At 36.2% G+C, this 12,330-nt stretch overlaps 1 protein-coding gene across 7 annotated transcripts in view; it reads right to left on the bottom strand.

The window, feature by feature from the left end:
* The window catches only part of ITCH (itchy E3 ubiquitin protein ligase), a 72,095-nt gene that overhangs the window by 36,925 nt on the left and 22,840 nt on the right, over window positions 1–12,330 (bottom strand). For 2 of the 7 annotated variants that reach the window (XM_041122730.1, XM_041122731.1), the window contains exons 1-5: window positions 9,392–9,795; window positions 8,284–8,374; window positions 5,595–5,733; window positions 2,271–2,395; window positions 882–1,019 (exon numbers count right to left, since the gene is read on the bottom strand). In XM_041122730.1, coding sequence (XP_040978664.1) covers window positions 882–1,019; window positions 2,271–2,395; window positions 5,595–5,733; window positions 8,284–8,374; window positions 9,392–9,514 — 616 coding nt within the window. In that variant the 5' untranslated portion in view covers window positions 9,515–9,795. Of the gene's footprint in view, window positions 1–881; window positions 1,020–2,270; window positions 2,396–5,594; window positions 5,734–8,283; window positions 8,376–8,668; window positions 8,767–9,391; window positions 9,799–12,330 lie in introns of those variants that run through there. The other 5 variants (XM_030008849.2, XM_041122732.1, XM_041122734.1 and 2 more) reach the window with 4 other exon arrangements.

The raw sequence follows: 12,330 nt of genomic DNA, 5'->3' as shown, positions 1-12,330 counted from the left end.
GAAAGATGAACTAAAAGCTTTAAGAAATGATGGTTACAAAGCTAGTGTGTTCAAGTTTCCTATGATACTTAGATGGAAACTCAAGGCAACTTCCTCTAGTCTTCAAAAAAAAAAAAAAACCCAACAAAAAAAAAAACAAAAACAAACCACCAAACCCCAGAAGCCTAAAAATTGCCAATTAACTGCCTAGCTAGTTGCTACAGCAGACAGTGTCTTCAATGCTACCTTCTGGAGAAATAACCTCTTGTCTATTTCTACTTTTGTAACACACAATACCCTCAAAAATGCTCCCTTGCCTGTCCTGCATCAATGGAATTAAAACCTCTCACTTTTTATTTTAGTGTAATTACACATTTTACCTGTATTCAAGATTTTCAGTTAAAAATCATACTAGTTATCTGAAGACACCAACTAAACAGAATAGTGGATCCCTCTCTGCAGCGCTCCACAAGGAATAAAATCTATTAAGTGAGATTTTAAGAAAAACAAATATAAACCCTAGTGAGCAGAATACTTATTATGATGATGATGAGATCAAACTAACTTATTTTATATTCTTTTCTGTTTATGATGTTATTAAACATTGAGGGTAGCTAGAGGGTTTCGTTAAAGTTTGGGATTGCTAGATGTAAGCTAACAAAGTCTAGAAAATAAAGATGCTGATCTTATTTTTGTTACAGTAAGGCTGAAAACCTTCACTGTGGACTCCACTGAGGATTCCACCTCAAACAAAAACACATAAGAGTTCTGGTCTCTACAAACAGGAAGTTATAGAAACTGCTGTTATTATAATTATTAAAACACTGTGTTAAAGCTTCCAGAAAAACAGCTTTGTACACCAGATACATGTAGAGGGCACATTCAAACTGAAAGTTACTTACTTCTTGTACTTGAGGCATCACCATTGGTTAGGAGCTCAGGATCTACCTGCATCCCATCTAGACAGACAGACAAATCTCCTACCACTTCTGCTGGTTCTCTGTCACCAACAAGATGCAATGTCACCACTACCTGCTCAACTGAAAAAGTACAGAAAAGAATGGGATTTTATCTTACTACATGACAAAAAAGTGCATTTTATTCAAGAAGCCAATCATAGACTACAGTGATCAAGGGAAAAAAAAACCAAAAAAACCCAAACCCCAGAACTACAGCTCTGTCTCTCCATAATTTTTTGTTTTGTGTGGTGAAATTAATAATTTCCAGATGCCAGTAAAAAGTTATTATTTCTACAAAAAGGGGAAAACTGGAGCATAAGCTTGTTGCTGCCTAAAGAAAGGATTATCATTACAGCAGAAATTGAGTCTCACGTTTCTGCCCACACTTCTAAAGCAATTAATACACCTGTCTTCAAAAACCCATAGTTAGGAAATGTAATTCACCTTATTGTTCATACAGAACAAATATCAATTCTATCTTCTGATTAAAATATTTCACATTTATCTAATAACATCAAGATTCACATTTTGAATGTGAAGATTTTGCATCATATCCCCAGACCAAAGGTATTTTCAGGGTAAGTAACTGTTTTTCAGTGAAACAGAACTGTAAATAAACATTTTTGATGAAATGGTTTGAAACAAAATCCAGTGAATTACAGCAGGGTGGCTGGTGTCACACAGAACAAGGTAATCACCCAAGGTAATTTTCACCCAGATTCAGCAGGACAGTAACACTATCAGAACAGCTTATTACGCTGCTATCAACATGCTGCATTTACAATGCCCACATCTGCAAGTCTGGAAGCAAACACTTCTTTAAAGGACAGAACATAAGTATGACAGCACAAAGCTATATGCTGTAGCAACATAAATTCTGTAACAGGTGTGTAGATTTCTGTATCTCTCTTTCAAGCTTCTTAAGATGCACATACTGCTGAAAGGCTAACTAGTTCCAAGATGCATGAAATAATACAACACATCCCTATAACACTATTTAGCACGAAAACAACCTTACACAATTCCTGGTCTAGCACCAGGAACATACCAGAGTTTTCATTTTTAAGCTATATAAAAGGAAACACTTTAATTAGGCTTTCACTCTTGCACATATTAGCAAAGTAAAAAATACAAGTTTTCAATGACACCACAGCAGACTGTGTATAATGAAAAAAGACTACACTGAAAAGGGAGGAGGAAGCTCATAAATGGAATCTGTAGCAACAAAAGCAATTCTTAAGGGCCATCTACAGAGTTGCACAGAGCACTCATTAACAGACAATTCCTGACAAATTCTGCAGCATTCCAAGGTATTGTTAATCTTATACTTACGTTTCATACTGTTTGATTTCAAAGTCTCATGAATATCCAGAGCAGCACTTCCCAGAAGGACATCAGATTTTAATGTTTGATGGCTCCAGACTCGAAAGTTTAATTTACTTACAGGAGTCACAATTCTGAAAAGAAAAAGTTGAGCACTGTATAAGGGCATTTGTTGGCAGGGGAAGCGGGTGAACCAAGCAATCTACTTCAACTGTCACTTAAAATTATTTAAAAACAAAGAAATACTGGTGGTAACATCAAACCATTTCTAATTATCCCATTCTAGTATGCAGTCACATTTATATGTCACGTAAATCAAGACTGTTGCAAGACCGTTCACAGACTGAGTACATTTTTTATTATTACTATTTTAAGGGAAGTATCTATAAAAAAACTACTGGCTCACTATCAGCATCTGAGTGTAACCAGGATTAGAAAAAAAGACTGATTCTTGCAGGTTCACATTTCATGAGTGTTCTGGCATTTGCATACCTTGATGTGAGAATTTTTCACACAGAGAGGGAAGACAGCAAATTTGCTTTCTGAAGAGGTTATCAGAAAATTTTAGGACATCCCATAAAAAGGGAAGTACTCGGAAATACTAAAAATTATTTCAAGTATTTTTAGAAGATGACTGTTCCCCTAATAAACTGGCACATACTTACATCATATTATGACAAAGAAGCAGGAATATATACAAAATTATTTAACATTTTACTAGCGTACTTCTGACTTCACAATGCATTTACTGAGAACAGAACAACACACTACATCTTCCATGGCTTAACAATTCAAAAACTTCCCTCACCATTTCCAGGAGTAGGATGTATTACTTCCACAGTGTGCTAATTTGATTATGTCCTTGCAGAACTGGTTCTGGGTTTACTACCAGAAAAGTCCCTTATGGACACAACTATCACAACAGTTTCTCTTAATTTCAAATCAATTCAAAAAAGAATTGAACCATTTATTTCAACCCCCCTTCACTTCCCTGAGGCTTTTCTTAAATTTTTACTTGTTTTAGTGATGCAAAAATCTGAACTTCATTCAAAGCGTGGTGCTACAACCTGGAAAGATGCCTTCTAGAGAGCAGGCACAGGACAAACAATGGCAATGTAAGCCTCTACATAGTCCAAACAAGAGCCAAAGTTCTCTCTGAAAAACCTTGTGGGCTGGTAAGGTCATAAAACCACAATACTGTAAGCCTCTGCCAAACACACAGACAGTTTGAATTTGTCAACCTGTGGCAGAGAAGGTACATCTCTGCTCCTAGAAAAGCCATCAGCAGAGTCAATCCCCAAACCTGAAAGCTCTTGATCAAGGATTGCCTATGCAGTAAAACCCTCCACCCCCAGATCTAGGCCAGCCGTTATGTACTGGGAGAGCCCCTTACTGGAGAAGAAACACATGCAAACGGAAATATTTTCTGCCACAGCAGTTACTTAGTCTTCCTCCCTCCAGCTCCAAAACAAGCCAAATCAAACCATGCTCATTTCAAAACTGCTAAATCTCACCAAACATTCTGCAGCAAGATGATGACAGCTGAGATAATGTATGTGATCAGGCAAATCTTGGAGAATAAAGGAACTCTCCCCGTGATAAGAAAAACCTAGAAGCCTAGATTTTTCTTTTTCCTTCTTAAAGGTATTCCAACAACAGCAGAAAGATGAGCATCACAAAACAGCTGATATTACAATTAAGAATGGAGTCACAGAACTTTTTTTTTTTCTAGAAAGTTGCTCTTAAAGGTAAAATATTCACCTGTCCCTCATGCTCTCTTGAGTTTTGAGAAGCCATACAAGAGAAACAAATTTACATAAGTATCAGTTCCTGACATTGTATGAACACATTTCTGTGTTTTTAAAGAATATCCCTAACAGCAACTTCAAAGTAATTTTTAATACGGATATTCTTTTTCTATAAGGAACTTTCTAACATTTATATATTTTTAAATTATTTCAATTGTGAGAAACAGGTATTAAAAGACTGTTTATTTTCTCAGTGGATAATTTCACTTCTATATCGTTGGTAAGCCCAGACTTTCATAGTTAGACCATCCCTTCAGAATATGCAGCTCCACCTAACAGACTGCCTCCTAGAAGAAGAACCCATGGTCCATACCCATTTGCAGAAGCCGTTACTTCTCCTTTTTATTCTGAATCTGAATGTAAGCAGCTGTGTCAAAATATTTCCTAAAAAACAATTAACTTACTCCACTAAGTTCCATGTAGCATTAGTGTAATCTTCAATGAAGTTGATATGCATTGGGTGTCTCTGTTCGGTGCTTACTGAACAAGAGCAAAAATTACCCATGTATTATTGTGTGGACTTGCACAGCTCAAGCCACAAACATTTCAATTTAAAAAACAAACAAACAAACAAACAAAAAACAAAAGAAAGAAAAAAGGCAGTCTTTAAAAAGCCAAAAGAAAATTCTGCTCTTGCACACTGATACGCAGGTAAAGCACAAGGTTTTCTCTTTCTTAAAATACTACTTTGCAGTGGAAAGTAAGGTAAATCATAGTAACTAAAACTTCATAATAATCTGAATTACAAGAAAAGAACGGGCACAAAAAAGGTTTTCATCAGGCAGGAATGTTCAAGGTGCCTCAAGAATAATAATCTAGAATTTAAGCAAAAGTAAATGTGCAAGCACAAGACTGCCCTTTATCCCAGTGTTCCATGTGACACATTCTTAAGAGAAAACTAAATTTCACAGAAGCTGCAGATCATTTTTTTTCCTGTGCTTTATACTTCCTATCATCTCACAACATAAATACTGGGCCAAGCAAACATCACCAGCTGTGTTCATCTTGAATCTAATGTTAGTTTTGTACTCTGAAGGCACAAATTAATCGGGAATTTTGTACCTGTGATTGAATTTAGACATGCACAAGACAGAGCTAACTACCTATGCTATGGCATGGTACACAACAAAGTGGTACACAAAGAACAGCTACACTTTTCAGCCACAGTATTTCTGAAACACCATAACCTTAAATGTGACAACAAAAACGTGCATGGGACTGTCAGTTTTAATATCAAATTACCTTACTTTCCTTATTCCTCACAGAATTAAAGCTCCTTTGATATGCCAATACATTAATACAGAATACATTCCTGCATAAGCACTGGGTCCTTTCCATAGGACATAATGCAATAGTTTGTAAATATATATTCCAGACTAATATATTCGCTCCAAAAATTACACAAATATCTTCATACCATGTAACACTGAATGCCTTGCTTAAAATAAAAATGCAACCCATAAATTCACTGTCAATTGCATTAATTTAGCTCAAATAAATTGGAAAACAAAACCATCAGACGTACACTGTTAGGTGCTGTTTCCACTTGGGGCTATTTGTATTGTTGCATTTTTCTGTCTTCTTTGACTGTCCATCTACTGAGACTTCCACATAAGGGCTAGGTCCAAACCATTTATTTTTTTCTTTTAGCTTTGCTGAAATAACTGTTAAGAAAGAGAAAAATAATAATTTACTCAATAAGATTTCAATTGCAAATAGTATTTTTCAGTTGTGTGCTTCAGTATTGAAGTATTGGGTCATTGATGCCTGACAGTAACACTCAAGAAAAAAAAAACCACATTAGATGGACAAAAATGCTCTTGCATTCCAGATCATTTTATACAACACTATAACTCACACAAATGCCTAAAACATGCAACAGTACTTCTATAACATCAGACACTGTAATTAATAATAATCAATATAAGATTCAAAAAAGCAGTTAGGTGTTGTAAGTAGAAAATATCCTCTATAACCTCCTCCTGTCTATCACCAGCCAAGAGAATTCCTGGAGTTTATTATGCTTGCTTGTTAAAAAGCTCAAAACATAATCTGTCTCTCTCATTAAGGAACCATGGAAAACTGCCACTACTTCCGGTTAAAAGAACATCATTAAAAGAACTTTGTGTTAAGTTTTCTGTATCAAAGCAAACTTACAGAAAAGCTAACTAAAGGCAAACTTTGAGTTCCAATAACTACGTACTGTTCTAGAAACAACAAAACCTGGACAGGACTTGCAGTTCTAGAGCTTTAATTGGGGTTTGGGGGGCAGCTGTGTTGGTTTTTCGTTTGGTTGGTTTGGGTTTTTTTTGGTGTGGTTTTTTTTTTTTTTTTTAAACATTCAACATCATTGACTGTAATGCTCCTGTCTTTCCAAACACCATGGCTACGTTGCCTCCATTGCGCCAAAGAAGTATGCATGTGCATCAGTCCACACTAAACTCAAAAAACAGTACTTAAAGATATTATAATTTCCAACTGGCCAGTGAACTCCACTCTGTTCTTACAAATAACAACTTGGTCTCCTGTGCTTTTGTCACCCACCTCAGCTGCACTACATCCTTAAAAAAAGATGACTAATTCAAGCCCATATGGCTAATCTACCTAGATTCCCTTTATAGTCTATGCTCCTTTAGAGATTTAGAGAAGTAGCTTAGTATAAACTGCTCTGAACTGCTCCCAAGGGAAACTCTTTCTCTCTGTATTACAAATATCTTACAGAAATTAACTTCAATTAGCTAACATTAATTTTCACAAATAGCTCCCCTTCTTTTCCCCTCATGTGTCCAGTACTTCTATACTACAGCATCTCATATCTCAACATCACTAGCTATCTCAAAGGCATCAAGATCCACTTTGAGGGAGCATAATCAGCACCTGGTACCTACTTTCAAGGTTCTTACCCAGACAACCTGAAAGACCATTTAAAACTAATGAAGACAGCAGAATGGGGTGGTGAGGGTAGGGCAGGTGGGGGGTGCTGTTTACAGAAATGTCTACCAAAAGGTTAACGTCTGCTTGCACAGGAAATTGCTTGCAGACTGTGGCTGAACTACAGAAATTAAGAACTGTTCAAACATCTTAATAGTCTCAATTCTAAACACTGAGATATTTCTTCACTTTCTTTGTGCGAGTCACAGGCCTTTAATGGAGCAAGCCTTAGTCAGCAATCACCACTTCAATCCTTAGCTCTGCTCTCCATAGCTACGTGGAGGATGTACCTCCTAAACCTCTTCAATTTTCTCTTTAGTATCAACCCGTAGGGACAAGATTTCTCTTAAAGTCTCACAGCCTACTCAGAAAAAACAAGCTTGTGACCTCAGTGTGACAGCTAGAGCCAGTATAACTTACTCAGTTCCAACCTCCTTTCTAGTCTAAAGCTTTCCCATCTATTTTTGACAATTCTTTTCATCCCCACAATATCAGCTTTGTGAAACTTCTGCACATACCCACATATCTTCCACACTGATGGTGCAAAATTTACCCTTGATGCTCCTAAACATAGACCTGCATACACCTACAGGTTTCCCATTCCCAGGCTTCAGCTTTTATGCTTCAGTAAAATTTGTGAGAGCGCAAAAGTGAGGAAAACTTGGTCATTAAGTTTTAACAGTTGCTCTGTTGGTGGGGCACTACAAAAAGCAAAGCATGTCATGTAAATCCATTCCTATGCAATCTACAGGTGCTCAATTACAGTAATATTCTCACCAACACTTTTATTAAAGCTCCTTTACAATGGTGGCCATAAAAACATGTAACAAGGGAGAAGCAGTAAGTCAAATTTAATGAACAGCAGTTCAGATTCACTTAGCTTGAGATGTAAAAAGATTGTTAGGAGAAAGTGTTAGATTTGGTACTACATCAAGTGTTAGTAACTGAAAGAAATATCATAATACATTATTAAATTTCAAAGAGGACTGTTCTGTAGAATTTACTTAACAACATTCAAGAAGAATTATTCCTTCACTTTTTTTTTTTTTTACACAAAAATGTATAATTTCAAAATACGTTTTAGATAAAATCCTGAATAAAATAGCTATATTTCTGCCAAGTAATGATGGCATAACACCATCAATTTTATTGTGTGACTTCTCTTGAGTTTTGTACAACTCAAAACTTCCTGAAATGCAACATATTAGTAACTTCTGTTTAATTGTGGGAAAAACAGTTTTACATTTCTAACCAGAAAAGATATATCCTTTCAAAAGGCTTACCAGTGATCTGAAGCTGTGATTTCATGGAAAATCCACTGGATGGTCCTGATCTGGACCCACTGCCAGCCATAATATGGACTGGATCTTGAATCTGCATGAAGAGACAATGTAAACATTTGAATCCTCAGAAACTCAAAAATTAAATCATCTGGATTTTTGACATGTAGATACATAATACTGCAAACAAACCCACCACACTGGTTTTCTTTCTAGGTCCTTTCCATTTCCCCAAAGTACAGAAAAAGGTTTACAAAGGGCTTAGTCTCTACTATTACGTGATCTGTAAATATTCATGTCCTAGGCAAAAGAGGTCTTTTGATTTTGTCCCTTCAATTTGCCAATTAACTGAGAGTGAATGATGTTCTAATCGCAAAGTTTGCTGTACCTCTTATGTCTGAAAGTATCTGCCCATTCTGAAGTAGTAACTCCTGGATAAGAAGTTTATCTTCCCATGACAAGTATTACTTGGTTTAAAAAAAAAAAAGAAAGAAAAGAAAAAGAAAACCACAATCCACAAGCATAGGGAAAAGGCTGAAAATGAATTATGAAATTAAAAAGGGAATTTCAAATTTGGAGAAACTTGCTTCTGACTGTCCTTTGTTTTCACTTGGTCAGATCAAGTCTACAGACAGGGGCTGTAATTCTTCAAAGCACTTCATTAAAAGAGGAAATACATCACTTCTCAAAGGGGGTAAGACAACCTTCATTTACAGTCCAACCTTCCCCCTTACCACACCCCAATCTTCACACCAATGCTAGCCTGATCCTCCCAGCACCAAAGCAATCAGGTATTCCTACTACATTTTGAATTTAATTCAATTCAGTATTTGGTTTTGGGGGGCAGGGGGGAGAAAGTGGACAATATGCATCACATAGCTTCGATATTAACAGACATAAATGAAATAGCGTGCTATTATATTAAAAAGACATCACTTTGGAAATACCCAGGTATCCTTGTCTCCTATTCATTTTTAAAACACATTTTCAGCTCAACATCCCTTACCAACTAAACTAGATATAAAACTCTACAGCAGATTACCCTCTGAAAAATGAATGGGTTATTGAAGACTCCAAATTACCTGCTGGATACAATTTCCAGACTACTTACTGCATCCGTCTCATGCCATGTTCCCTCCTTTGTGCCATTTCCCCACTGCCTTCTGTGGTCATAACCTACTGCAAAACCATTCATCCTCCTATACATCTGACCTCTCTCTCTTTGGGCTCCCATCTATTGCAAGGCTCAGCTACTCTGGCCGAGGGGTTGGCTAATCAGCATGTGCAAGTCTCCCAGCCCAGTGCTGCACATCCTTGGTCAGCCACCGAATCTGAATCCCAGAGCAAATCAAACATCACATGCCACCTCTCAGGTCATTTTCCGCACACAACATTATTTCCAACAAGGAAAGTAACATGTTAGCTTAAGCTGCTGATATCTCTATCTTGAGTACAAAAGGCTATACATATGAATTTACCAACTGGTAACACCACAAGCAGTCTAAACAAGTGCTTGTCTTATCCTCTGCATGCCATGCAAAACAGAATTTGTAAAAGGAGACCGGATCTGAATAACACAACTTTCTTTTTAGAGGCTGCAATCTGAATTGAATGTGACAACTACTGTGAAATTGATAATTCCACCGGTATTTTGAAAGTGGTAAAATGGGAAGTTCTTGCATCCTACAGCTTGCTGATGCTAGTGTTAACTACTGAAGAATATGACACCACCAAAAAAAGTACTAACAACTTGCTTAAATAGTATATAGTGTTATTAGTGGAGTTCAGTATTGTTAATTACTAGATTCCTGATGTGAATCACACAAATCTAAATCCTGCTAGACTGAAAAAGCTTTTGATATAAGTATTTCAAAAGTAGTCTAAATTTAAAAGATTTAGAGGACAATTCTTAATTCTGATCCTGTGATTTGTTCTAGCAAACTCACTAAGTATCTTTTATGCTTTAAGAAAGCAGTTGAATAGCATCTAGACCAACGTAGACATACTGGATAGCAGAAAAGCTGCTATTTTTCCACCTGGAGAAATAGCACTGCACATAATACAAATACAGTTACTGAAGGTAATAATTTTTAAGTGAATTTATACAGTAAGCATATATGGCATGCAACATTCATTGAGAAGCACATGTTAAAGCTAACTTTCATTTCCAAGCTGGCAAAATACACTCATTAAGACAATTTTATTAATATTTGATTATTTTCATTGAGAATATGCAGAAAAATTTCTAGCAGCTTAATCACATCTGAAATGACTGTCCTGCAAACATTTGTTGAGTTAGCACATGTATATGTGCAAGGGTGTATGTAGTATGCATAGTTTTCACTAACAACTAGCTTAAGTAAAATTTCAAGAATCTATTGCCTCCCAATACTTCTAAAAAAAAAAAACCACCCAAAAACCTACATTATACATTGTTTAGGTCTCTCAGCTACCATAACATTTCTAATTATTTTTTAACAGTAAACCTGAAGAGTCTTATTTTATTGCACGCTTGCTAAAATGAAGAGGCTCTTCACTTAAGCAAGCTCTATTAGTTAACCAGGAAAAAGAAGGAGAGTTCCACAGGAAGAAGCAGAAAGCAACAATTTACCTGTGCCTTGCACTTCAACAGGCCTAGTTCTCTTTTCATTTTTTCGAATATCTTGACTCCAATGCCTCTTCCGCTCTCCTTAACTGCCAGCTGAGAAAGACTCAGCAAACAGAATAGCTGGTTCCAAGCCAGGCATCCAGCAAGGAACAATCACTGAACTCACATTGCAGCTTTTCTCTCAGCTGGGCACTAATTTAAGTCTCTTCCCTACCATGCATGTATATACTCTATCCAGATTTTCATAACTCATAGAAATTTAATCAACTTTGATGCCTCCATCTCCATCAATTTTTAGCTGGAATGGATCAGCAATTAAGAAAGTTTGTAGTGCAAGACACAGGAAAAGAGGAAGAAGAGGGCAGAACAGGATTGGCAGGTAGAATTGTATACACCTCATTTTTTTAGGAAATGAGGCTAAAATACATTAATTAGTCAAATAAGAATCCATAATGATTAATGAACTACACTTTGAAGAAGCATAAAGAGATTGCAGAAGACAATAACCCCACAAATCACACGCATCCAGCTGATTACTGCATTTAAACTTAATTTTTAGCATTTACCCCCTCTTTGTTTATATAACAAATACACACACAAATCTGGTAAGAAACTACTGTATTAAGAGCTATTTTTAATGGTAACACTGCATATGATTTCAACTCAAAACCAGCCTAGGGCTACTTATAAACTTAGTCACAAAGTAAGACAACATAGACTTTTCAAGCATTATTAAAATATTTCCATTTAGTTTTATGACAATTGAAACAATATTTAGGATTCTGTGAAAAGCAAATGTCTTTAAGACAAGTGGTTCTGTCAGCAACTGGATGTGAACAGGCCATGACGTGTGAACAACAGCAGGCATTTTAACTGTACTAGACCTTCAGACCCCTTGCCATGAAAAGAAGTATAATGATTGCTTTCAAACTATGTTATAATCAATCATTTTATGAACAAAAATATAAATTGAGGAATCATTAAAAACTAGGTATGTCTGCTTCATAAATTCATCGTAATGCAACAAGTACCTCCAGAAGTTGAAACTGTTATTCCAAACAACTGAGAAGACATACTCAAGTTTTTTCTGCAGTAGAAAATTACACACACATCTTGATAAATATTTAGGGATTTGGCTTGGGGGGGGGGGGGGTGTCCCTCCTCATTTGGTTTTGTTTAAAATTATAGTAAGCTCATATTGCCATTTTCTCCCTCAGATGTTGCTACCCACCTTCCAAGAAACCTGCCACAAATTGAAATTTAGGAACATTAGTTGAAAGGTTTGAAAGCTGTGACAGAGCGCGCAGGCCAGCCTAACAGACACTCAGAGCATGATCAAGTAAGTATAATTTTTTTAGAAATGAACAAGACAAATTATTTGGCATATAAAAAGATATAATATCTTCTTGTCATTAAAAATAAACCATTCAAATGCTTGCCTA

Source organism: Aquila chrysaetos, chromosome 3, assembly GCF_900496995.4.
Source record: "Aquila chrysaetos chrysaetos chromosome 3, bAquChr1.4, whole genome shotgun sequence".
NCBI classification, from domain to species: Eukaryota; Metazoa; Chordata; class Aves; order Accipitriformes; family Accipitridae; genus Aquila; species Aquila chrysaetos.
The sequence above is the reverse complement of the archived record's forward strand: the minus strand, read 5'-3'. Positions and strand labels throughout refer to the sequence as shown.